Source organism: Narcine bancroftii, chromosome 5 (genome assembly GCF_036971445.1).
Source record: "Narcine bancroftii isolate sNarBan1 chromosome 5, sNarBan1.hap1, whole genome shotgun sequence".
Taxonomy (NCBI): Eukaryota; Metazoa; Chordata; class Chondrichthyes; order Torpediniformes; family Narcinidae; genus Narcine; species Narcine bancroftii.
Window position 1 is genome coordinate 233188934 of NC_091473.1, and position 23659 is coordinate 233212592.

The following is a 23659-nucleotide window of genomic DNA, read 5'->3' on the forward strand; positions in this document are numbered from 1 at the left end:
CTATTATAACAAATGTTGTGTTTATTTTCAGACAACCAATATATAATGAGTGATTTTACACAAAATATGGTGCATTAACATCCAAAATAGGGATAAAAAAGTGGACAGGCACATAGAATAACATTTATCCCCAGTAATTCTTACAGTTCTAATAAGAAGAGGTGTCAAAATAAAACAGAACAATTTGAGATGACATTTCCAATCTCAGCTGTACAGAATTAAGTCTCGTTCTTTGAGCAGTTATGAGAAAAGGAACCATGAGAAGAATTAGTCTCCACTGAAGCATTGCTGTCAGGTACTGACCAGCTATGTGTGATACACAGAACAGAAAGTAGAGAAAGGGGAACAATCAACACGCAAGAGGCTATTTTAAACCTAAATAGCAACTGTTGGCTAGCTAGACATGATCTAAATTTGATACGAATCAACCAGGTGACTGTAGATGAAGAGAGAAGTATTTCAAAAGGAAGAAGTAATTGATACCTTACCAGTGACGCTCAGGTGAATGTTGTTTGCACTTGTCGTACCACTTTCGTTCTTCAATTTAACGGTTAACCTTCCACTGTCCTTTCTGTTGCAATTGGAGATTGACAATTGTGCAAAATTTCCAGTGTTGTCAATTCTGATTCTGTTGTCATTGAACAGTTCATCGCCATCCTTGTACCAAGACACCTTTGTGGGTGGTTTTCCTGAGAAGGGTACTTTCACTGTTGCTGTATGACCAGCCTTCACAAGTATAGGTTTCTTTCCCAGTTGGTCAAGCGCATCCTGGTCAAATTCTGGTGGAGCTGATGTTAACCAGCAGCACTAATGAGCATCAAGGGTGACAACTCACAATAAATGAATACATATAAATTATTTTTTTCCTAAAATATTGTTTACAACCAAATAATTTTGTTGTGACCATTTACTATTAATTAATTGCAGGATGAGTTAATAGGGAAATAGCAATTTGTTACTTATTAATAATAGTCAATCTTTAAACATTTTATTTAAAGTTCAGTTGTAACATAATGAGCAACTTGTTAAAAAGTAATATGTAGTGTAAAAGGTGAAGTGTGTAAGTATACTTTGGTGATCTATGAATTACCCTGCTAAGCAATGAGAAAACCCATAAAGCCTGCAGATGCAATATTCTACAACTTCTACAATTGTAGGTAAACTTGTTGAGAAGAAAATTAAATATATCAAGGGAAGGATTTCTATAAACCCCACTGGAGAATAGTTGTATTTTCATTTCTCCTACTATTTTTAGATTTGAATTTTATTCACTGTTACAACATTTGCAATTTTTAATAAATATTTCAAATTACAGTACCTTTAACAAATAGTGAACCTTCAGTCCTTCCTCCATCAGCTTCAAATGTATATATCCCGGAGTCCTCCTCCTGGACCTGAGCTAGGGTCAATTTTTGTACTGCTCCTTCCTTCGTGATGATCTTTCCATTTCCAGAGATGATCTATGAGCACAACAAAGAGAGATTAAATATCTGCAGGTTGCATTGTGTTGCTGAGAAAACACGGAAACGCTGGAGGAACTCAGCAGGTCTTGCAGGGTCCGTGGGAGGTAAAGATATAAACAGTAATCGATGTTTCAGTCCTGAACCCTACTTCAAAGAATGAAGCTCGTATTTTGAAGAAGGGCTCAGGACTGAAATGTCAATTATATATCTTGAACTCCTATGGACACTGAGACCTGCTGAGTTCCTCCAGCGTTTCTGTGCTCTCACTCAATCACAGCGTCTGTTAACTTTAGCATTTCACTCTATTGTGTTGCTGCTCGTTTTAACAAATAGAGGAGGACCTCTCAATGCAATGCTCTGAACTGAAGGCAATAGCTCTCAACTGAAACTCCATGAGCATCAGAATACAAGAAACAAACTGGGTGATGAGAACACGAATCAACCAGGTGACTGTAGACTACTTTCAGATGCAAGATTGAAGTAACTTTGATGCACTGGTACCTCTTCATTATAAATTGTTGTAGCATAATGCACAAAATTCTCCTGTAATAAATCACCCCTGTGATCATAAAACCCCCCACTCTTCCATTCTCACTAATCCTCCCCTGTGACCACCAAAAATACGCCCCAGTTTGAAATAAGGACATGATTCCACTTGTCTTCACCTACCACCCCACCGTATTATTCTCCACAATTTCCGCCACCCCCATCTTAATCCCACCATCAGAAACATCTTCCTTTTCCCTCTCCATTTTCCACAGTGACCACTCCATCCAGGACTCCTTCATCCACTTATCCCTTCCCACTAATCACCCCCTCAGTACCAATCCCTGTGACTGCAAAGCCACGCAGCTTCCAGTGCAATTGCATCTGTGCAGCTCTCTGTCAATAGTAGTTGTAGAGAGGCTTCTGACCATTCAAGTAACATTAAATGTGAGCCTTCAGACTTACTACAATTTGGTTATTATTTTAAGCTGATTGCAACAATTGTGATTCACAACACTGTGCAAGAAAATCTTATCTGTATATTTTGGGCGTTGCACAAATTTTGATATCACAAAGCAATCTGAATACTATTAAAGTATATAAAACACAAATACATTGTGTTTATGTCATTTTTGTACCACACTAATTCCTTTTGGTTCCTGAAGTAAACCAGGGCTTTTAAATTATTCATCCAGTTTCAAACGATTTAATTCTTTGTCTCTGAGCTACCTTTTTTCCATCTTTAAACCAAGAACCTTGTGCTTCTTCATTCTTCATTTCACAACAAAGTTCAGCTACCTCTCCCTTCTTCACACTCATATCTGAAAGACCACTTTTGAAATTGTGAGCTCCATCTATATTATTGCACAGGAAAACCTGATGTGAGTAAAATGGCTGAAGCAAGTCAAAAATTAAAAAAGATCTATGCAGTTGAATACATGGTATAATGTTAATCATTCCAGTCTTAACCACATTTATGATTATTCATTAAACATTTATGTATTCCAGTAATATCTGGTTTCTAACATAATTTGAGTTGGGATCAAAACTTTAAAACAAATTTAATTCCATTTATTACAGCGCCAGCAAATGGAACCAGGGTTCGTATCCCACACTGTCTGTAAAGAGTTTGTACATTCTCCCCACGTCTGCTTGTTTTTTTCCCCCAGGGCCTCTGATTTCCTCCCACTCTAAAAAAATGTACCTTGGGTTGTAGATCAATTGGGTGTAAATTGGGCTGCATGGGCTCATAGGCCAAAATGGCCTGTTATCGTGCTGTATGTCTAAATTTGAAAAACAACCAAGATTTCTTTATCCATGCAACATAAGACAGGCAAAAATATTTTGTACCATTTTTAAATGCCTGGCTATATTGTTAGTTTTTCCATTCCATCTTAAACTAACAACACTATGCAATAACATAAGTTATGACAAGTCAAGTGAAGTTTATTATCATCTGATTGTACAAGTATAACCTGATGAAACAACTTTCTCTGGTCCTCATTCCACATAAAACATGAAAGGCTCGATTTCAAATAATGGACTAATTTACTGTTATTAAAATTGTTAAATATATTGTGGTCTGGAGTTTCTGTTGCCATGCACTTTTGTTTTTACAGTGCAAGTTGGCGTAACTAGATTGGTGTAGCAGTAGCGCAAAGCCTTTACAGCGCCAGCGATCAGGACAGGAGTTCAAATCACGAGATGTCTTTAAGGAGTTTTTACATTGTCCCCGTGTCTGCTTGGGTTTTCCCTGGGGGCTCCAGTTTCCTCCCACCATTCAAAACATACTGGGGGTGTAGGTTAAATTGGGTGGCACGGACTTGTGGGCTGAAATGACCTTTTACCATGCTGTACGTCTAAATCAAAAATTAAATTAAAAAACTGGTAGAAAAGTAACAGAGAATTACAAGCACAATTGACATCCAGCTTAATTCATGTTACTGTTTTATTTTGTTTCCTGGTCTGTTGGCAATAACCATGTCAAATTTCCACTGGCTGGTGTCTCTGGTGAAACTTATTGAAATTAAGTCAAGACAGTGGTTACCCTTTACAGTACTTCCAATGGATGCTGAATGGCCTGCTGAGTTTCTTCAATGCATTGCATTGAAATTAAACAGTTTGGCTTGAACCACATGGAAACAAAAAAAAACTGTTTGAAAGATTTTGAAAAAGTATTAACAAATCATCAATTATCAACACATGGTTCTACAATTTCAGTAACATGCTATTTTGAAATCACTTATTGATCAGATTGCACCTCAAATCACACTACAATGAAGATACTGATGCAATTCTTTAAAATATATATTGTAAAGCATAACTTCATGGTAGAATTTAAGATGAGGATGTTTGAACAGAAGTTTTGGAACCAAAATCATTTCTGCTCATAAATATAAACGTGGGATTATCTTGCCCCACAACTAATGTGCCAATTTCTGGAAATAATCAATTCAGGAAGGAGTAAGAGTTCCAAAGTAAATATGTCCATAACCACAGTCTAACCAAAGGTTCGAGATTCAATCACAAAGCACTTAACTAAATGTACAGTTCCAGGTACAAGATACATCCCAATCGTCAGAGGAATGCAATGCACAAGTGTGCTGGAGAAACTCATGTAAAACCCAGAAAGTAAAGAACAAGCGAAACTTTGGGTGCCAAACATTGGTTATTCCTTACTTCATATGGGAGGCTGCATGACCTGCTGAGTCTGTCCAGCATGGTTGTGTATTGTACTCGACCCCAGCACCTGCAGACTTTCTTGTTTAACTCCATCATAGAAATTCACAATTTTACTCCATTATTGTAAGATTGATGATTTTTTTTTTTACCTTTGCTCTTGTGCTTCTGGTCTATTGTGACCTCGCTTTCAGAACGTTTTCCTTTTCTCTTTCTTGCACTGCTGGTTTGTTTCTGAGATAAATCAGAAGCCAGCAAGTCCTGTTTACTTTCAGCCATGGAGTCATCTTGGATTGGCATCTGATCATCTCTCAATAAACCTTTATTATTACCTACCAATGAAGCATGTCTACCTTTTCCAGTTCCAATACTTGTACTCATGTTTAACAACTCACCACCCATACTTAATGCATCAGTGTCATGACCTTTACCAATAATTCCAGCGAAGACAGAGTCACCATACTCTGCTAAGCCATTTTTTCCTTGATTAGAACCAGTTTCTACATCGTTTTGTGTCTCTTTCCATTCTGATGCATTCAATCTGCTTTCGAGATCCAAACCTTTCATGTCAATTATTCCACTGCCGTTCAATCTATCCTTCCCACCGTTTTCAATTCCATCGCAACTGCCCATCCTCTCTCTTTCCTTTCCATCCAGTTTGCCTTTCCCAACAGTTCCACTACCACCGAATCTGCTCGTATCATTTGCTTTCCTTCCATCCAGTTCACTCATGACATTGCCCATCCCATCTCTTCCCATTCCATCCAATCTGTCTTTGCCATATTTTCCAATAGCAGCTGACCCATCAAGGCCATATTTTCCCACCTCATCCACTCTGCCTTTGCCATCTTCACCCATTCCTCCTTCACCCATTCCATGCAAACTTCCCTTCCCATCTTTTCCCATTCCATACAAATTGCCACTTCCATCTTTTCCCATTCCATACAAATTGCCACTTCCATCTTTTCCCATGCCAGTTATTCCCATTCTACCAAATTGGCACTTTCCATAGTCTTCTCCATCATGCTGATTTCCCTTTCCATCTTTTCCAATTTCACCCATACTTCTCTTCCCATCCATATCCATTCCACCCTTAGTATCCATGCCATCATTTCCCATTCTATCCCAGCTGTCCTTGGCATCTCCTCCCCTTCCACTCTCTCTGCCTCTTTGATCTCTTCTCATTCTCTCCCAACCATCCTTACCATCATTTCCCATTCCAACCAGATAGTCCTTTCCATCTTTTCCTATTACATCAACACTATTCATGCTGTTATTTCTCTTGCCATCTAATTTGCTCAAGGAATCTTTATCCATTCTACCTAATCCAACTAAACCGCCTCTTCCAGTACCACTGCCATCCTTTCCCATTCTGCCATGTTCCCCAATGCCACCCATATTATCTCCATGCAATCCATCTGCTATAGAGTCCTGCCAACCTCCTCTGCTAAATGTAGTTCTATCATCCTCTGAGGAGAGATCCCTTCTTCCCTTCAGACCATTTGTAGTCTTATCTTTATCACTTGGTAATCTGTTTGTGGTGCTTTTTATGCCTCCTTTCAAGTCATCCAAATCTTGTTCCAAAATAGTATCAGAAATGTCCTTTCCACTCCTTGAGTGATGTGAGGTGGTACTCAGTTTTTCTAAAAAAGAGTGAGTTAGACTGCATTGTTGCTCATTGTAATAATTCAAATATGATTAAAAGGCTAAAAAATATATTCAGTAAAAATGTCAATAATTATTTTCAAAGAATTATAATGAAATGCAAGGAATAAACTTCAACAGTGCATACTTTTAAATGAAGAGACATTTTAAAATGTTTTACACTCTAAACAATTAAGATTTTTGGTTGTCTTAGCAAACCTTTCTGTCAATCGGACACATTTATCCATCAACTTTTCTCAGGCTTGCCGATATTACAATCTTAGAAATGATGGGTGGTGGGCTGTTGGAGTCTGAGGAGACCATGCAGGCTTCGGTCTGCTAGTGACTTGTAGTCAAAGGATTTACACCAGGCTATGGACTGCTGGGAACTGGCTCGAGACTGTCTGAAGGGGTATCAGGAATTGAGAACTGAGATGTGATAGGGTGCGATGGGCTCCCGAGGGGCCTCGGGTGCTAAAGGCTTTCAGATCATGTCGGAGGTTTAGATCTGTTGTTGATGGTGTGGACTGAAGGCTGTGTGGCTGCAAAGACTATGGGAGCTCTGGAGGTGAATCCATGGATACTCAATGAATCTGAAGGGACTCTTTTGCTTTTCTTTCTCTTATTGTAAGGGATACCAGGCAATTTTTGCTGATGGTGAATCTTTGTCTGCCTTACAGCAAACTAAATGAAATTTTGTATAATGTTACATGAGAATAAAAGAATCTTGAATCTTAGTCAACCTTTTTGACAATATTTTCAAATGATAATAATATCATCCTGTCTCTGGTTTTCTCTGTCTGTGATGATATTGAAGGACACCTGGTAGCTATGTAGTGGTGTATTGATGTGGTGACAATGGTTGAAAGTGGGTGCAGAGTTTGAATCTGATCACTGCAACAAGAAAAACAAAGGTTTACAGGGAGCATCAACTTTTCAACTTTCCTTGGATTACTTTGCACGGACAGTTGTTCCCAGCAGGCTGCAGCAAGAAAGCTACATGATCATCCATTCAGTTAAAAATACCAAATTCTATTGCAAAGATATCATTGGAGCTTGGTCTGTATTTATAAACATGATGTAACTTGTTGAGTGTATATCTTTAAGTTAAAAATTGTTACAGAAATCAAGAAGAAAAATGTAGATTGGTAAAGACAAACCATGGCATAAACACATTGTTAATCATTAAAATATATAATTTACAGCTTAAAGAATATACATAATTATCATTCAGTTAAAGGTTTTGGCTCGAAACAACAACCATTTTCTTCCAACTGATGCTTCTTGACCTGTTGAGTTCCTTTAGAAGATTGTATTTAGCTTCAGATTCCAACTTCTGCAGTCTCCTGTGTGTTGGGAGTTCTTATGTTTCTTTCAGTTAAAATTAAATTGGTCTATCTGAAATATGAGATTTGGTCTGGTAAAGTGGTTCTCTTGCAGATCATGTGATAAAATTGTTACATGACTTTGCTACTTTTTAACACTTGCATCTAATTCTCATGCTTTTCATACTTAGGTGCAGTGTTTCATAAAAAATCTATTTTAACAAAGTTTCAAATTTTGGAAAACATTTATGGTATACACTTGGAACAGATTAGACTTACTTCCAACCACGAGATAGGCAGTTGATGATCCGGCTCCTGCTGTAACAGTATACACTCCTTTGTTTACAGGATGTACATTCTTTACAATGAGACGATGCGTTAAACCATCTGGTGAGACCATAATCTCATACTTTTCATTATTTTCCAGAGTCATTTTTTTGTATGTCCATTCTACTGGTAAAGGTACGGAAATGGTGCATTCAAAGACAGCATCTTCTGTTTCATTGCATTGACATTCTTGCAATGGCTGTTTGAAATCAACAGGAATATCTGCAATTTCATTAAAAACAACGAGCAGTGCAGTTAAGATTATATAGAAGGCATATCGTCAAATTTTGCAGGCATTAATTCTGTAACAGGCAGAAATGCCACTTACGACTGATATCAACCTCTGTTGCAAAAATAGCAGCATCTTCAACATTTATCTTATACAGCCCTATATCTTCAGGCTGCAGATCTTTGATGCAGAAGTTATACCTTTTGCCAACCTGTTTAAGATGATGCTTTCCATCCTCACTCATTGAATATGGGATCAGATTTTCGTCCTTTAACAGACCACAAACAGAGCAGAAATCAAACAGAGAGATGACATTTTTAGTATTCACACTTTTAGCTGCAAATTAACTTTAATGGTTTCCATTTGAAACAAATTGTTTCCTTGAATGTGAATCTGTAAAGATCTAGATGTTAGGTATTTGATCTGGAAGAACCCCACCTTTTATATTCATAAATATGTGAGAGAACATATTTTAAACTACTCATGGCATCGAGAAGTAAGGAAGAGAACCATAATGGATTAAATGGTTGTGACACTATTATTTCAAAGGGAGAAGATATTGAAATACCGTCACTAAATTAATGAAGAAGGAAAGGCATAACATTGTCGGGTAATATCTGAACCATTTATTTCTAGATGGAAACCATTTGGTGCTGGGGTAAACTGGAACTGAATGTTGAATAAACTGGAAAAGGAACAGAAAAGATTCATGAGAAGGATCTGGGACTGGGAAGCTTGAATCACAATGAAACCCCAGGTATCCAGAATCAAACAACTGGCAGCCTCAAGCAACCAGCAAAAAAAAAAAAAAATCGAGGCAAGTAATTTTTTTTAAAAAGAAATTAAAATAAATGATAGGTAAAAAATACTTGAGTTTAAAATTGTAAAAGTCAATATTCTCTGAAGTAACACATAAACCTTTGGTGAAGATGGGAGAATTTTTTTTTCAGCCAGTCGACTTCCTTGGTCGTGCTTTGCTTGTAGCAGCTGTTTGAATAAAGTTGTGTGAAACAGTAGTGATGTCACCCAGGATGAAGAGCTGGGCGACTCCCTATCCCTGCTTAGTGAGAGGCCTTATCTGTAAATTTGGAGGGAGGGCAGGTTAATTATCTATAACATTATTGTTTGTCTTTTGGGTGGCTCCGTGGAGGAGGTGGAACCTGCAGATGCAGGGACGAGCAGTTAAATGTTTTCAAAGAATGTGACTGAATGTAAGCAAAATGCTTTAAGGTTTATATATTCATGCCAAGTGAAGATTGTTCAGTTCAAGTAGAGTGCAATATTTTTGTCTTTTATCCTTTAATCTGTTTATTCTTAATGCAGGTTTATGAGTTAGGCATTGTAAGGGTGAATCTCAAGCAACTGTAAAATGGACTTATCTGACATCTACCAGTCCCCATAGGGGCTGAATACCAGGGGTTTTACTATGTAAGGAAAGATGGAAAAAGATGGAACTTTTTTTTTGCTGGAACATAGGAGGTTAAGGGAGGAATTTATAGACGTTTAGAAAATCATGAGAGCATAGATCAGGCAAATGGTCGTAACCTTTTTCCAAGGATAGGGGAACTTAGAACTAGATGGCATTGATTTAAGATGAGAGGGTAAAAAGTTCATTCAGACCTGTGAAGCACATTTTTTCACATAGACTGTGAGGGTATATGGAATGAGATTCAAGAAGAAGCGGTAGAAGCAGGGATTATTGAAATGTCAAAAGACATTTCGTCAGGTACATTAATAGGAAAGGTGTTGAGGGATATGGGCTGAATCCAGACAAATGGGACTAGCTGGGTCAGGTTGAACATGTTGAACCGAAGGATCTGTTTTTGCCCATAATTGGTAGTATATATTTTACTGTTAAAATGCCATTTTGAGAGGTATGGATGAGATGGATTGTCTCAGTCTTTTTCCCCCAGAAGGCTAAAACTAAAGTGCAAAGGTTTAAATTGAGAGAAGAATGATTTAAAGGAAACCTGAGAGGCAAGATTTTCACACAGAGGGTGATGTGTATGTGGAACAAGCTGCCACATTTAGAGGGTATGATTACCACATTTAAAAGACATTTGGATAGATATATGTGCAGAAAAAAAAATTTAGAGGCATACAGGTCAAATGCAGGAAAATTTGACAAGGTCAAAATTAGTTTGGCAAGGATAAGTTGGGCTATGACTTCCAGAAAAAAAATGTCACCTTGTATAGAAAAATTTGCAGATTTGGTTTCTTGAGTTCCATATCGAATCCAAAGTTAGCTGAACCATCTATCTTTGCTTGAATGGGTCTTAAATTGCCAAGAAATTTCACATACTAGAAGGAGGACATAAGAAAAAGAAAAATTAATTAGAAGTTGCATTGATCACTTTTAACAGGTCAGCATTTGGATTCTACTCAATCAACAGTAATGTGGTTTAAAAGTCATTATTAAAAATCAGCTGATCATGGATTATCTGGGTTCTAGAGGTCACAACAGCTTGTTCCAAGAATGAAGAAAAAGAAATACCTCATTAACTCAGTTGATATTAAAGTGCCCTTACAAAATTGAAAACATTGGTCCATAAGAGGAAACCTCCCCACTAACTTGAATCAGATCTTGCACCAAGGAAGATGGCTGTGCATATTGCAGCCCAGTCAGTCTGCCCGCATGGAATTCTCAGAGAAATGTGCAGAGTTTAACTGTTATAAGCTGCTTTTTCAATGACCGTCATTGCATCTGAGAGAGAGGAAAAAAAAGGAATGCTTTTGGTTCTTGATCCTCCAAAATATTCTGCATGGAATTTAAACTGGAGGTGGGGGAGGTTGCTTGGAATATCTTAGATAACGAAATAATTTCATTAATGGATTTTATGAAGGCTATAGCATAAACTAAATTTCCCTATTAGAGAAAATTGAACATGTGCTTTTTCTTTAATTTAATGCTGTTTATCTATTTCAGAACAAGTTAAAAATTAACTCTTGTGCAGACAGGTTAGAGAAATTTATGATGATGACATTATATACTGCTCTGGTCAGATCCCAATTTAAGCACTCCATTCTGATTGGTAAGAATCAAAGGCCATACTTCACCCTTTGCAGTTTTGAGGTCAAATGTCATGCAACTGAAATAGAGATTGAAAAATGAGAAAGATAACCAGAGGAAGAAACCTGGACTCGGCAGGTTTATCAGTTTTTTTTGTTGCAGAGAAATGGATGTGACAAGAAAGATGTGCATTTAATTCCCCATACCCTCAGATCCTCAGGAAAGGAATAACGAATCTTCTTGTTGATTAGCTACAATTCTTATAGCTAAGGTGTTGCCGTTGATTGAAATTCATGGGTTATGAGCAATAAATAAGAAGGGATGGCAAAATACTTTAGAAAAGTGTGACTAATGCAAGTTGGTGGGTAGGTTGATCATACCATGGTCTTCATGCTTCTGATTGGTAAGGGATTTGTCGATGGTATTTTGATGTAGCACCACAATACCCTGATGTAGCACCACAATACCCTGAACGTAGTGAGAATAAGTATTCAGCTTGCTGGATGATACCAAATAAATGGGCTGCTTTGTCCAGTATGGAGTGAAACATCTTAATGCTTATCCAGACAAACAGTGAGTAATCCATTGGATTAATGAAATGTGTTGTGGATGGAAGAAAGGCTTTAAAGAATTGGGGTGATAATCTCTGAGATATTGTTAGTCACAGTATTTGACACTTAAATTAACTTTCTGGTTAATGATAATCTGCCAGGTGTCAATAATCCTGCTTAACGGTTAGGGATAATTGGCTGGTACTTGTGTGGTGAAACTGTTACTTGCCTCAGATGAAGCTAAATATCATCCACATTTTGAGCATGCAGCCATAAATTATTTCGTTATCTAAGATATTCCAAGCAACCTCCCCCACCTCCAGTTTAAATTCCATGCAGAATATTTTGGAGGATCAAGAACCAAAAGCATTCCTTTTTTTTCCTCTCTCTCAGATGCAATGAAGGTCATTGAAAAAGCAGCTTATAACAGTTAAACTCTGCACATTTCTCTGAGAATTCCATGCGGGCAGACTGACTGGGCTGCAATATGCACAGCCATCTTCCTTGGTGCAAGATCTGATTCAAGTTAGTGGGGAGGTTTCCTCTTATGGACCAATGTTTTCAATTTTGTAAGGGCACTTTAATATCAACTGGGTTAATGAGGTATTTCTTTTTCTTCATTCTTGGAACAAGCTGTTGTGACCTCTAGAACCCAGATAATCCATGATCAGCTGATTTTTAATAATGACTTTTAAACCACATTACTGTTGATTGAGTATAGGCTATTCCAGTAATTGGCTGGGTTAGATTTGATCCACTTTTTGTGAATAAGGTACAGCTGGATCATTTTTGTTTCTGGAAAGGACTACAACTAGAAAGAGTGAGATTTGCAGCAATTTTTAAGGTCAAGCTGACAGCATCACATCTGGTAGGTCATCTATTTCTTGTGGCTTTGGCCATATTTGCATGCTTGTGGAAAAATTGGGCAACACACATGACTATTTTAAAGGAGAAAATCAAAACAGAAGTTTGCAAGATGAGGATGTTGATCCTTGAACCATAATGTAGAGGCTTAAGGATTGGAGAAAGATATTGGAGGTACTTGAGGGGATTTTATTTTTCTCTCAGTTGGTAGTCTGTATCTGGAATGAACTACCAGTGGAAACTGTAGATGTGGGCATGATAACAATATTTGGAGATGATTGGACAGATTTATGGATAAGAATAGAAATAGGCTATTCAGCCCATCAAGTCTGCCCTGCTATTTAATCATGAACTGATCCATTTTCCCACTCTGCCTCACTGCCTGACCTTCTCTGCATAATCTTTGATCCCCTGGCTAATCAAGAAACTATCAATCTCTGTTTTAAGTACACCCACTGACCTGGCCTCCAAAGCCACCTTTGGCAACAAATCCTTTGGCTGAAGAAATTTCTGCAAATCTCTAAGCAGACATTCTTAAATCCTGAAGTTATACCCTCCTGTTCTAGACCAGTGGTTTTCAACCTTTTTCTTTCCACTCACATATCACTTTAAGTAATCTCTATGCTGTCAGTGTTCTGTGGTATGTGAGTGGGAAGGGAAGGATGAGAACCACTGCTTTAGATCCAATTGTTACTTGAAATATTTTGTTTAAGAAAAATTGTCATTAGCCCATTTCCTTTAGAGTTATGAAACCGTGCACTTAGAGAGCCAATCAGGTACAATTAAATCATTGGTTTTCAAACTTTTTCTTTTCACCCACATACAGTCTTAAGCAATCCTTTACTAATCACAGAGCATCTACGACATAGGGAATACTGAGTGGAAAGAAAAAGGTTGAGAACCATTGTTCTAGACTCTCCCACCATGCGAAACACCTTTCTACATATACTCTGGCCATGCCTTTCAACATTCCAAAAGTTTTGATGAGTTTCTCTCTTTCGTTCCCCCCCCCCCCCTCCTAAATTCTATTGGTTACAGGCCAGGAGCTGTTTAATGCTCATAGTTTGATAAACCTTTCATTCCTGGAATCATACGAGTGAACCTCCTTTGAACCCTCTCCAACTCAGCACATCTGTTCTTAAATGAGGAGCCCAAAACTCCTCACCTCCAAGTGAGGTATCACCAGTGCCTTTGTAAAGCCTCAACATCACATTCTATTCCTCTTGAAATGAGAATGACAGCATTGCATTTGCCTTCTTTACCACTGTTTTGACATGCAAGTGTACTTTTCAGGCTATCCTGCACGAGAGCTCCCAGGAGAAGAGGGATACTGACCAAGCGTAACCAAACAGGATTAGTTTAGGATACTGTATGTTTTTTGTTGGCATGGACTAGTTGGGCTGAATTACTGTGTTGTATGACTACAGTCAAATCTTCAAATACAATGTTTGAGGTGTGTGTTAAATTGTTTTGACAGTAATATGAGTATAGACAGATTCTATTATGGTTGATTGATGACAACCAGTGGCCTCTCTATCCATAACCTTTGTGATAATGCTTTAATGATATGACTTTGGCCACTGTCTCTCAATAAGCAAATTGAGGTGGCTGATATTCACATGAAAGATGTACTTTCCCAATAACTCGTGGAAGTTCCTAGGGAAGCAGAAGATACAATACACATTTTCTTAGTGCATTTTTCTGCTCAGCAGGAGTCGGGGTTTGAAAATCTTTCATGGAATTCTCTTTTGTTTATTTCAACAAATGAAAAACAATGGACGACAAATACAGAATCGTTGTATCCATTAAAAAGGTGTAAACTCTAATAGGAGTATGAAAGTCAATACCCTACCACTTGTGGTTTAAATGGAGTATAGAAATGAAATGTGAGCCGATGTTCTCAGTTTACATAATGATTGGCACCCTGCTGCCCCCCCCGCCCCCCCCCCCCCCCCCCCCAGTTTGACAGCAGTAGATTAGAGGTAAAGTAGGGATTGCAAGTTAATTTGGCCAAGAAAAGCTGGCTAAAATATTGGTACTAAATTTTTCATTGTGCAATGATGTAGAACTTTGTGCCACAAAATTTGGTTCTGTATTGCGTAAACCTGAGGGATTAAAAATTGTCCATCTTTGGAGTAGGAAAAGTCATGTTGAAAAGGGCCTTTGTGTCTCTGCAGATAATACTGGCAATATGTAAATAAGCATCACCATGTGATTTGTTTTTTGTGTTGTCTCAAATGTTTGTGAAGATGTCCATTCAGTAATAAGGAGGACCATCTTGAGCAAACTTTTGTCTCATGAGACAGTAACAGAGTATAGAAGGATGAGAGGAGACAATAGAGGTCTACAAGATTATGATAGGGTGGACAGCAAGCACCTTTTTCCCAGGGCAGGAATAGCAACCACCAGAGGACATATGTACAAAATGAAGGGTTGGAAGTTTAGGGGAGACATCAGGGGTAAGTTTTTTTTTAAAAAACACAATGAGTTGTGGATACCTGGAATGACTTGCCAGGGATGGTGGTGTATTCTGAAACATTAGGGGCATTTAAGAGACTCTTAAACAGTCACATGGATGGAAGAAAATTAGATGGTTACAGAGTAGGGAGGGTTAAGTAAATTTTTAAGGAATGTATGAGTTGGCCCAACATCGAGGGCTGAAGGGCTTGTAATGTGCTGTAGTGTTCTATGTTCCAAATGCCTATTGGCTGATGCAATGATTCCTGATGCCTTTTAAAGGTGAAAGAAATTGGGTGTTAAATGTTGTAGGTTTCTGAACAATTATTGCCATACCCAGATTGTACAGATTTTCACTTTGCAGTGGAAGCAAAGGGCCATGAATTAAACATGATCTGCATGACCAGTTTTGGGGAATATCATATTTAAATTCATTATCCATCCTAACTTGATCAATTCTTGCAATTTCGTAATTACAGGACATTAACTCATCATGAAATTTACGATGAGGTGACTGACATACTTTGCTTAGTTTCAGATCTTTTCCTGACATTTAAACCATGATTATAGACTCAGTTACCATCTCTTTCAAAGATGCATTACCGCTGCTTGCTTCTCTTCCCTTTCAATTTTCATCTGCTTCAGCTTCGTCAACACGCCTCGAAAGTCAGAGATGCCATATTCCATACAAATCCTTTCATAGTCTTTCTTATCTGCATTCATGAGAATTTCCCAGACATTTTCGTCCACAATGTTTTTTTTCTTTATGGGTCCAGCACTGCAAAACATCGTTGGAAGATGGAGCTATTTCACATTTTAATTACACATCTCACTCTGGGAGACCATAAAATGGACAAATTTAATGCAGTGAAATCAAAAGACCCATAACTATTTGATTTCTTTGCCAATGCTTCTACAAGTCAAGTCACCTTCATTTATCATCCATACCATGCTTGCACAGTAAAGACGAGATGGCGTTTCTCCACGACCACAGAGCATATTTACACAAATAAAGGTTAGAAGTTCAACACATTTAAAATAATAAGACTTGTACATTAACAATCCATGGTACCCAATCCCCAAATGCTCTGGGAGTTCAGGAGTCTGATGGCTTGGGCGGATAAAGCTCTTGCCTAATATGGATGTAAGGGCCCAATGGCAGAACGGAGAACAGTTAATTTGAGTGGTGTGTGGAGTCCTTCACAATGTTTATTGCCTTTCACCTGCATCAAATGTTATAAATGTCCTTGCTTTGGGTATGGATAAATCTCCATATTTGATCATTAAACATGGATGGTTTCTTCGCTATTGTGCGATGGTACAACGCTGCTCAGCTGAAAACTAACTTGAGACACTACACAGGTTAAAGCAACCTAACCGTCCCCAAACACCCGTCCCTCAGTATCTCCATTCCCTCTTATTGTTGTAGCATCCATTCATTGGGCAACAGCATTTTGTGTGGCCTGGTAGCATGCTGTGCAATGATTGTGGTGAGACTGTAATAGTGGGGAACTGAGAGATCTTGCAATAGATCATGAGAAAAATGCATGCTGAATTTGCCACAATGCTCTTCTACATGAGTAACAGTGGAAGTGAAGGCAGGTATGACCAAACAGACTATGAAGGCTACTCGTGTGGGTACCAGACCCAGGATAGATATTGAAGTCAATGGGGCTGCTTGTAATGAGATTATGTCCATACAGAGTGACTGTTTGCCAGATTTCCATCCATCCATGAAGCACTGAAGAACTCCTGAAATAGAAGTAGCTGCCATGAATGAATCTGATTTGCTGCTCTACTAAAATTCTAGAAAACCCCGTTTGTCTATTATGTGATTTTATTTAAAAAAAACTAGAAGGACACCAGGGTGTGGAGTTATTTTTGCAATGTGTGGAGAGCACACAAAACTACTTTCAGTGCACCCCAGAACAAGTGACAATAAAATAAACACTGATATTGAAACTCTCCACAGAAACCCAGCAATACTATTTTGGGAAATTTGCATTGCAAAAAATCTGATGGGCACACATCTGACTTTCAGCAGGTTCCCAATATCTGAACTGCCGTGAATGGGTGTTAAAGTCCAGAAGCAGCTTGTTTGCTTTTCTGCTAAAATGTTGGCTGACTTGTTGACCAGCAGGATAAATTACAATCTCTATAGAACATTTATTACTTTTCTAGTACAGGTTGCAGACTTTCAACGTCTTTTTTTCTGATCTGTGCAAATTCTAATTGGTGGTCCAGGATCTTCTTAAAAAGATTGATCAGCAAACTCCAAGAACTGGGGCTCAACACCCCACCGTGTAATTGAATCCTGGTTTTCCTCGCTTCTAGACCACAATCAGTGAGGATTGGTGAGATAATCTCCGCAATCTCTCTCCATCAGACACAGAGCACTATGGGGCTGCTTTCTTAGCCTCCCGTTCTATTTGTTATACAGCTATATCTGGGTGGCTCAGGATGGCAGCAACACCATTTTCAAATTTGCTGATAATACCAGAGTAGTGGGTTGTATAAAAAAGGGTGATGAGCCAACAGGCAGGAGAGAAATTGAAAACTTGGCAGAAACAACAACCACCTCGCACTCAATGTCACCAAAACCAAGAAGCTGATTATTGACTTCAGGAAAGGAAAGCCAAAAGTGTACAATTCAGTGATCATCAGGGAATCAGAGGTGGAGAGGTTCTTGGGACTCACTATCTCGGAGGATCTTTCCTGGATCCAACACCCTAATCGCATTACGAAGAAAGCATGTTCGTGCCCTTACTTCCTCAGGAGTTTTGTATGACATCAGAAAAGCTGGCCAATTTCTGCAGTCATGCAATAGAAAGTGTGCTGACCAGCTGAATCACAGTCAGGTAAGGGGACACCAGTACCCCTGAGTGGAGAATCCTGCAAAAGGTAGTGGAAACAATCAAGGACATCACAGGCAAAACCTTCCCTACCATTGAAACATCTACAGGGAATGCTGCCATTGGAGACCATCAGCCATCATCAAGGAGCCACATCATCCAGCACACACTCTGTTCTCACTGCTACCATCAGGAAAGAGGTATAGATGCCATAAGACTCCTACTGCCTGGTTCAGGAATAGCTGCTACCTCCACCATCAATCTCCTCAACAACACTTAATCAGAAAATTACAGTTTTTAAGGACTCTGCTTCTTCACTTTATTGATTGTTTTTCCTCTCTATTGCACAGTTTATTTGTTTCTTTATTTGTTTACATGTTTATGTATCTTCTTGAGTACAGTGTTTTACACTGCCAATTAGTGGCAATTCTGCCTTGCCTGCAGATTAAAGAATCTCAGGGACAGTGTCGTATATGATGTCATTTATATACTCTGTCAATAAATCTGAACTTGATTAACCACATGCTTAAGATAAAATTATAAATGGTACATTCTTCTAGTTATTACCATTTTTTCAGCATCTTCCGAAAATCCCCAGGATCTGGAACATTTTCTTTGGAAAATAGAACAGAAAGATCACAATATATTTAAGACGGACCAAATTATTGGCCTTTATTGCCAGAAAAATAGTTCTTGGTCTGAAGCATTACTTGCATGAAGGAGTTGCAACAGCACATGGGATAAATTTGAAAGCAGAATTCAATAGTACATTGAATTCCAAAGGTAGAGGCTATTTAGCACACTTAATGCTGGTTATTGGCGATAAATATAAAGACATATAAATTAGCAATACATTAAAATAAAGAGTTAGTAATGTTAGCCTTCTCTGGATGAAGCCATTACTGCAGCCAAGTTTTCTTTGCCTGATATTTTTCCACTAACATTACCGGGAGCAGATCTCACTAATGAATACAAGATGCCATAGAGATTTGGAGGAGGCTCTGGACCGATGGGGCACATTCTCAGAATGAGCAGTTGGACATTTAGAGATGAGGGGAACTTGTTTATGGAGAGAGTTGTGAAGCTTTGGAATCTTAGCAGGTCATGGACACTAAATTATTGAGGCCAAGATTACCAGGAAATCAGGGATATGGGGAACAGCTGACAAAATGTGGTTATGGGCCAGGATCAGCTGAGATCTTGTAAGATGGTGGAGGAGGTTTGAAGAAAATGTGGTCTATTCAGTGAATTGTGTTATTGCAAGCACTGCTATTCCAGAATCAGCCAGAAGGTGGTCTTTTGTTATTGTCTTTCAAGTAGTTATAAAGAAATGCATATTTCTTTTTTTTTACAATTTATTTTAACGAGCCTATCCCAAGTAAGGTTACTTTGCAAGATACAAAGAAATGATTCAATTTTGTGAATCATCTATACTCACCTTGTATTTTTCCAGGTTTTTTAAGTTTCTTCTTGAAGCCAACTAATTATATTCATGTGAACAAAGAAGGATGCATTCGGTCATGAAGATACAAAAATGGCAATGGAAGAGCAGCAAAAATGTCAAGAAGGTTGCACTTAAGTAAGAGTTACGCCATAATTCAGAAAGCACAAGGGGGTAGAACGGCTTACTTCAGCTATTTCTCAAGTTTGAAAACATGAATTGATTATATTTTATCACCAAGCAGTTTAAAATTACAAACAGAAGCCTTGAAGATTTCAGCAAAACTTGGAAAATCTTAAATTTTTTGATTGGCTTATTTATTTCTGTCTTGGATGTAGGATTGCACATGACTCGCTTCCAACTTTGTCATTCATAAATAATCGAGTTCGCTCCAGAAATAATGTCATTTGTTATGAATCTATGTATTTTAATATTATTTACATTCAATTTTGGAACTTCAACATTGGCATCTCATTTATTAAACATACCATGTATAACTTGATCTCTTAGAGGACAGATATGCTGCTTACAATGGCCATTGGTGAACATAAAGGACTTATTTGGAATTGATTTTTAATCATGTACTCCTTTCTCATACTTTGGTGCTAGAGAAATCTCGATTGAGGTTGCATGGGGATCAGTGATCAGAGCAATGCAGATGTATAGATGATTACTTGTTTATTCAAAATGCTAATTCAAGATGTCAACTTTGAATATTATCAAGGTATTCTGATAGATACTCACCTTCTATAATATTCAGGTTTGTTACACACCTGGCTTCTCCATATTCATTACTAAAGGTACACTTGTAGGATCCAGCATCCTCTGGAGTCAGTTGTTTCAGCTTAAATAACAATACAATGAATTACTCTATTTGAAATTCTTTGTACAATTTCATTGCCATCGCAAACTCAGTGAATGATTCTTAATCCATTATACCCCATGAAGAGGATTGCAAACATTGTAAAACCAGTGTTGAAAGTTGTATATCATCCCATTGCTGCATTAAATTGCAAGGACTGTGAAATACATTTTGTATTAAATTGCAAATATTTGGTCGATACGGATTGGCCATGTGTTTCTGATTCTGTAATATTTTTACTGGGAGAGATGAAAGAAAACATGAACCCCTGTAGGAATACAGGGAGCCCTGTATAAACAGATTTTATATAGTGGAAGTGGTTTAACAGTGCAACATCTTGATTCAGAAGTAATTTAGCATATTTAAAAACACTATGAAAAATCAAGCTAATAATATCCATATTCTGGCCCAACTAAAATACACCAGCCTTCTCAAGAAAATGAAACTGATAATACATCACAGTCTTCTAAATGTCATACAGGAATTAGAATCAGATTTATAGCGCAAGTACTATTATTACCTGCAAAATATGTTCATTTGTAATCGTATCATAGTAGATCTTGTAATGGTCATCATTTGTTAGATTTTTCTCTTTGATGCTCCAGACTACAGAAGGCATTGGATTTCCTCGTACGACTGCTTTAAAACTGGTACTTTTACCTTGATAAAGAAAGATAAATGGATCATAATTAAAATACTTCCAAGCCACGCAAATTATAGTTGGAATTTTCTTTACAGCATTTCGGTGGCACGGTTAGAGTAATGCTGTTACAGTGGCAGCGACTCGTGTTCGAATCCCGTGCTGTCTGTTAGGTATTTGTACACTCTCCCTGTGTCTGCATGAGTTTCTTCTGGATACTCCAATATTCTCCCATCATTCAAAATGTACAGGTGGTGTACACAACTGGATATAATTGGGCAGCACTGGCTTTTGGAAGGAAAGGGCCTGTTACTATACGGTATGTCTTTAAATTAAAAAAAAAATTATGGATACATCGCAATCAAGTTGGATTCCATACCAGATAAGTATCAAGGGAAAGGTGAGCAGGAATATTGGTTCACAATCAACAGTTTTTGCTTCCAATTCTATGCTCTGAAGAATAGAAAATTAATATGTTGCTGCGTGAGATTACAGGATCCTGTACGTATGGCACAAGATCCAATCTCACCATTAACTCTTGGGAGTCTCTACTTGTCAGAAATAGGAGTGTCAAATGATTCAATCCCTGATCATTCCAGGACTGCTTCACATCTGATCTGCAGAGTTAGTTCGGTAGAATTTTTCACTCAGATAGGAAGCCTTTGAGCCAACTCTATCTCCAACTCCTCTGCTCTCTTCAGTATGGCCTTTCATACGTTTGCTTTTAAAGTCTGTCATGGTCAAGTTTGGAAAATTACATTTGAATCCGCTTTCATCATCCTTGCTCTTGAATGTATTTCAGATCCTGACCAACTCGATGGATTTTTGAAAATGTTATGTAGCATTTAGCTTTGTTTTTGGTGATCTTAAATCAATATCCATGGGTATATCCTGTGGGAGAAATGACCTCTTTATTTAATCTAAATGCAACAATTGATTTTGACACATTTATTTGAGAATGCTATGAGTTGGTCTAGTTGCTTGCCAATTTAGACTTTGTCACATTTCCATATTCAGCTTCAAAATAAGACAATCTCACTCCACTTTTAGCAGTTCAGGTTCATGCTCTCAGCTGAGTATCAAAGCTCGTGTTGCTCCACTGAAGAAACTGGCAGTACAAATATTGTCTAACTTGAAGCTGAGATTTAAGGAAGATTTTCTCAAGGGGAAGGGTCTCAAAGATAGATGCTCACGCTTTTGAGCTCTCTGCACCTTCATTTCCTTACCCTCCTGCATGGTCATTGAGATTGGTCGGCGTTCAATGTTGGGTGCACTGCATCCTTCTGGGACATTTTCAGTGAATTCTACCAGAGTGACACCTGGAACCGATGATTTCTTTAACTTGACACCTACAGATTTCAAGAAGATTTGAGAAAAATGTTCATTGTTTTTAGTGAAGGACTTGTAATAATTTTTAACTGTTTCCCCTCATTTTCATTGGGATGTTGGCATTTTAACTGCTTTGAACCTGCACACAGCATCTTTCAGTTACTCCAGGCTGGGGAACAATTTTGCCCCGCAGGCAGTGAGAATGCTGAACGACCAAAGGAACTGTTGACACTAACCATCTGAGGCTCTCATATTCAAGAAACAACACTTATTTATTAGTACATAGAACACTGCATATATACTGTTTGTCCCCATGTATGTGATGTCTGGTTGTGTGTCTGCATGTTTTTGCACCAAGGACCGGAGAATGCTGTTTTGTCAGGTTATACTTGTGCAATTAGATGTCAATAAACTTGAATGATCTGGAACCACTCCAAGTCTTGATACAATAGTGTGTGCATTGCCCTAATTTCTCAATGGAGCATTGTAGCTGTGAAGAAAATGGTGATATTACAACATTTTTTTTTCAAAAGTATGTAGTTGATAGGCGCTACCAGTAACCACCGAGACTAGACTGAGGGAACAATGGGCTTTAATATACAGAAGAACCTTGCTGGCCCAGATCCAGGTATAGGAATGGAGGGAAGGAAGAGGTGGCTCTACCTTAATGGCCCACCACCACAAGGGAGGAGTCATAGGGTATGAGTCATCAGTGGGTGGGCCAGCTCCATAAGTACAATAGTCAACAATAACTATATACAATGGAGGAAACATATCACAATAGTATTCTGTACTTCTAGTTCATTTTCAATTGAGTTGGACTGTCATGTTAAGAGAACAAATTTAACAGCCCTGCAAGATATGGGAGAATGACTGAGCTGACAGGCTGAGGACAACCTGCACTCAAATTGGATACTTTTGAAGAAGCAAGGCAGTGTCCCTAGAACACAGGTGCAGAGACCCTGTGACCAGCGTGTTGAAGACACAGAGCACTGTTTTGCTCAGAGGCCATTTTAAGGAAGTAGCATCTTTTGAAGGGACGCTGTGCTGAAGTGTCCACGTGTGATAACAGACAAGTTGTCAGATTTCTCTGTGTTGTAGGGGAATGAGTAGGGGTTATTTTAATGGAGCAGTGCTGTGGAGCAGAGCTCTTAGAAGTAATACAGAACTGAAGTGGCCTTGTGTGTGGTTATAGGCAATCTGATTTCCCCATGTTATAGTGGAATGAGTAGTGGCCATTTTAAGGAGACAGCATTTGGAGAGGCACCCTTTGAAGGGATGCTGTGCTGAATGTGGCCTAATGTGGTGATAGACAATTTGATTTTATATTGCTACTCTGTGACCAAAAAAGAGAGGTCACTGTGAAAGGGGACTTGTTGAATCCCAGTGAGGCAAAGGAAAAGACACTTCTGAAAGGAATTGTTGAACCCTACTGTGGCTAAAAGAAAAAGGACATTTCTATGGAAACACCTCCACAAGGATTTTGTGAGTTAATAAACA

General features: G+C 38.3%; 1 protein-coding gene across 1 annotated transcript in view; it reads right to left on the reverse strand.

The window, feature by feature from the left end:
* LOC138765036 (immunoglobulin-like and fibronectin type III domain-containing protein 1) overlaps window positions 1-23659 on the reverse strand; it is a 52123-nt gene that overhangs the window by 19256 nt on the left and 9208 nt on the right. The window contains exons 3-15 of the mRNA XM_069941684.1: window positions 22057-22179; window positions 20711-20850; window positions 20073-20172; window positions 19326-19367; window positions 18455-18500; window positions 15639-15813; window positions 10341-10454; window positions 8253-8421; window positions 7877-8146; window positions 4781-6271; window positions 2679-2803; window positions 1319-1460; window positions 489-788 (exon numbers count right to left, since the gene is read on the reverse strand). Coding sequence (XP_069797785.1) covers window positions 489-788; window positions 1319-1460; window positions 2679-2803; window positions 4781-6271; window positions 7877-8146; window positions 8253-8421; window positions 10341-10454; window positions 15639-15813; window positions 18455-18500; window positions 19326-19367; window positions 20073-20172; window positions 20711-20850; window positions 22057-22179 — 3237 coding nt within the window. The remainder of the gene's footprint in view (window positions 1-488; window positions 789-1318; window positions 1461-2678; window positions 2804-4780; window positions 6272-7876; window positions 8147-8252; window positions 8422-10340; window positions 10455-15638; window positions 15814-18454; window positions 18501-19325; window positions 19368-20072; window positions 20173-20710; window positions 20851-22056; window positions 22180-23659) is intronic.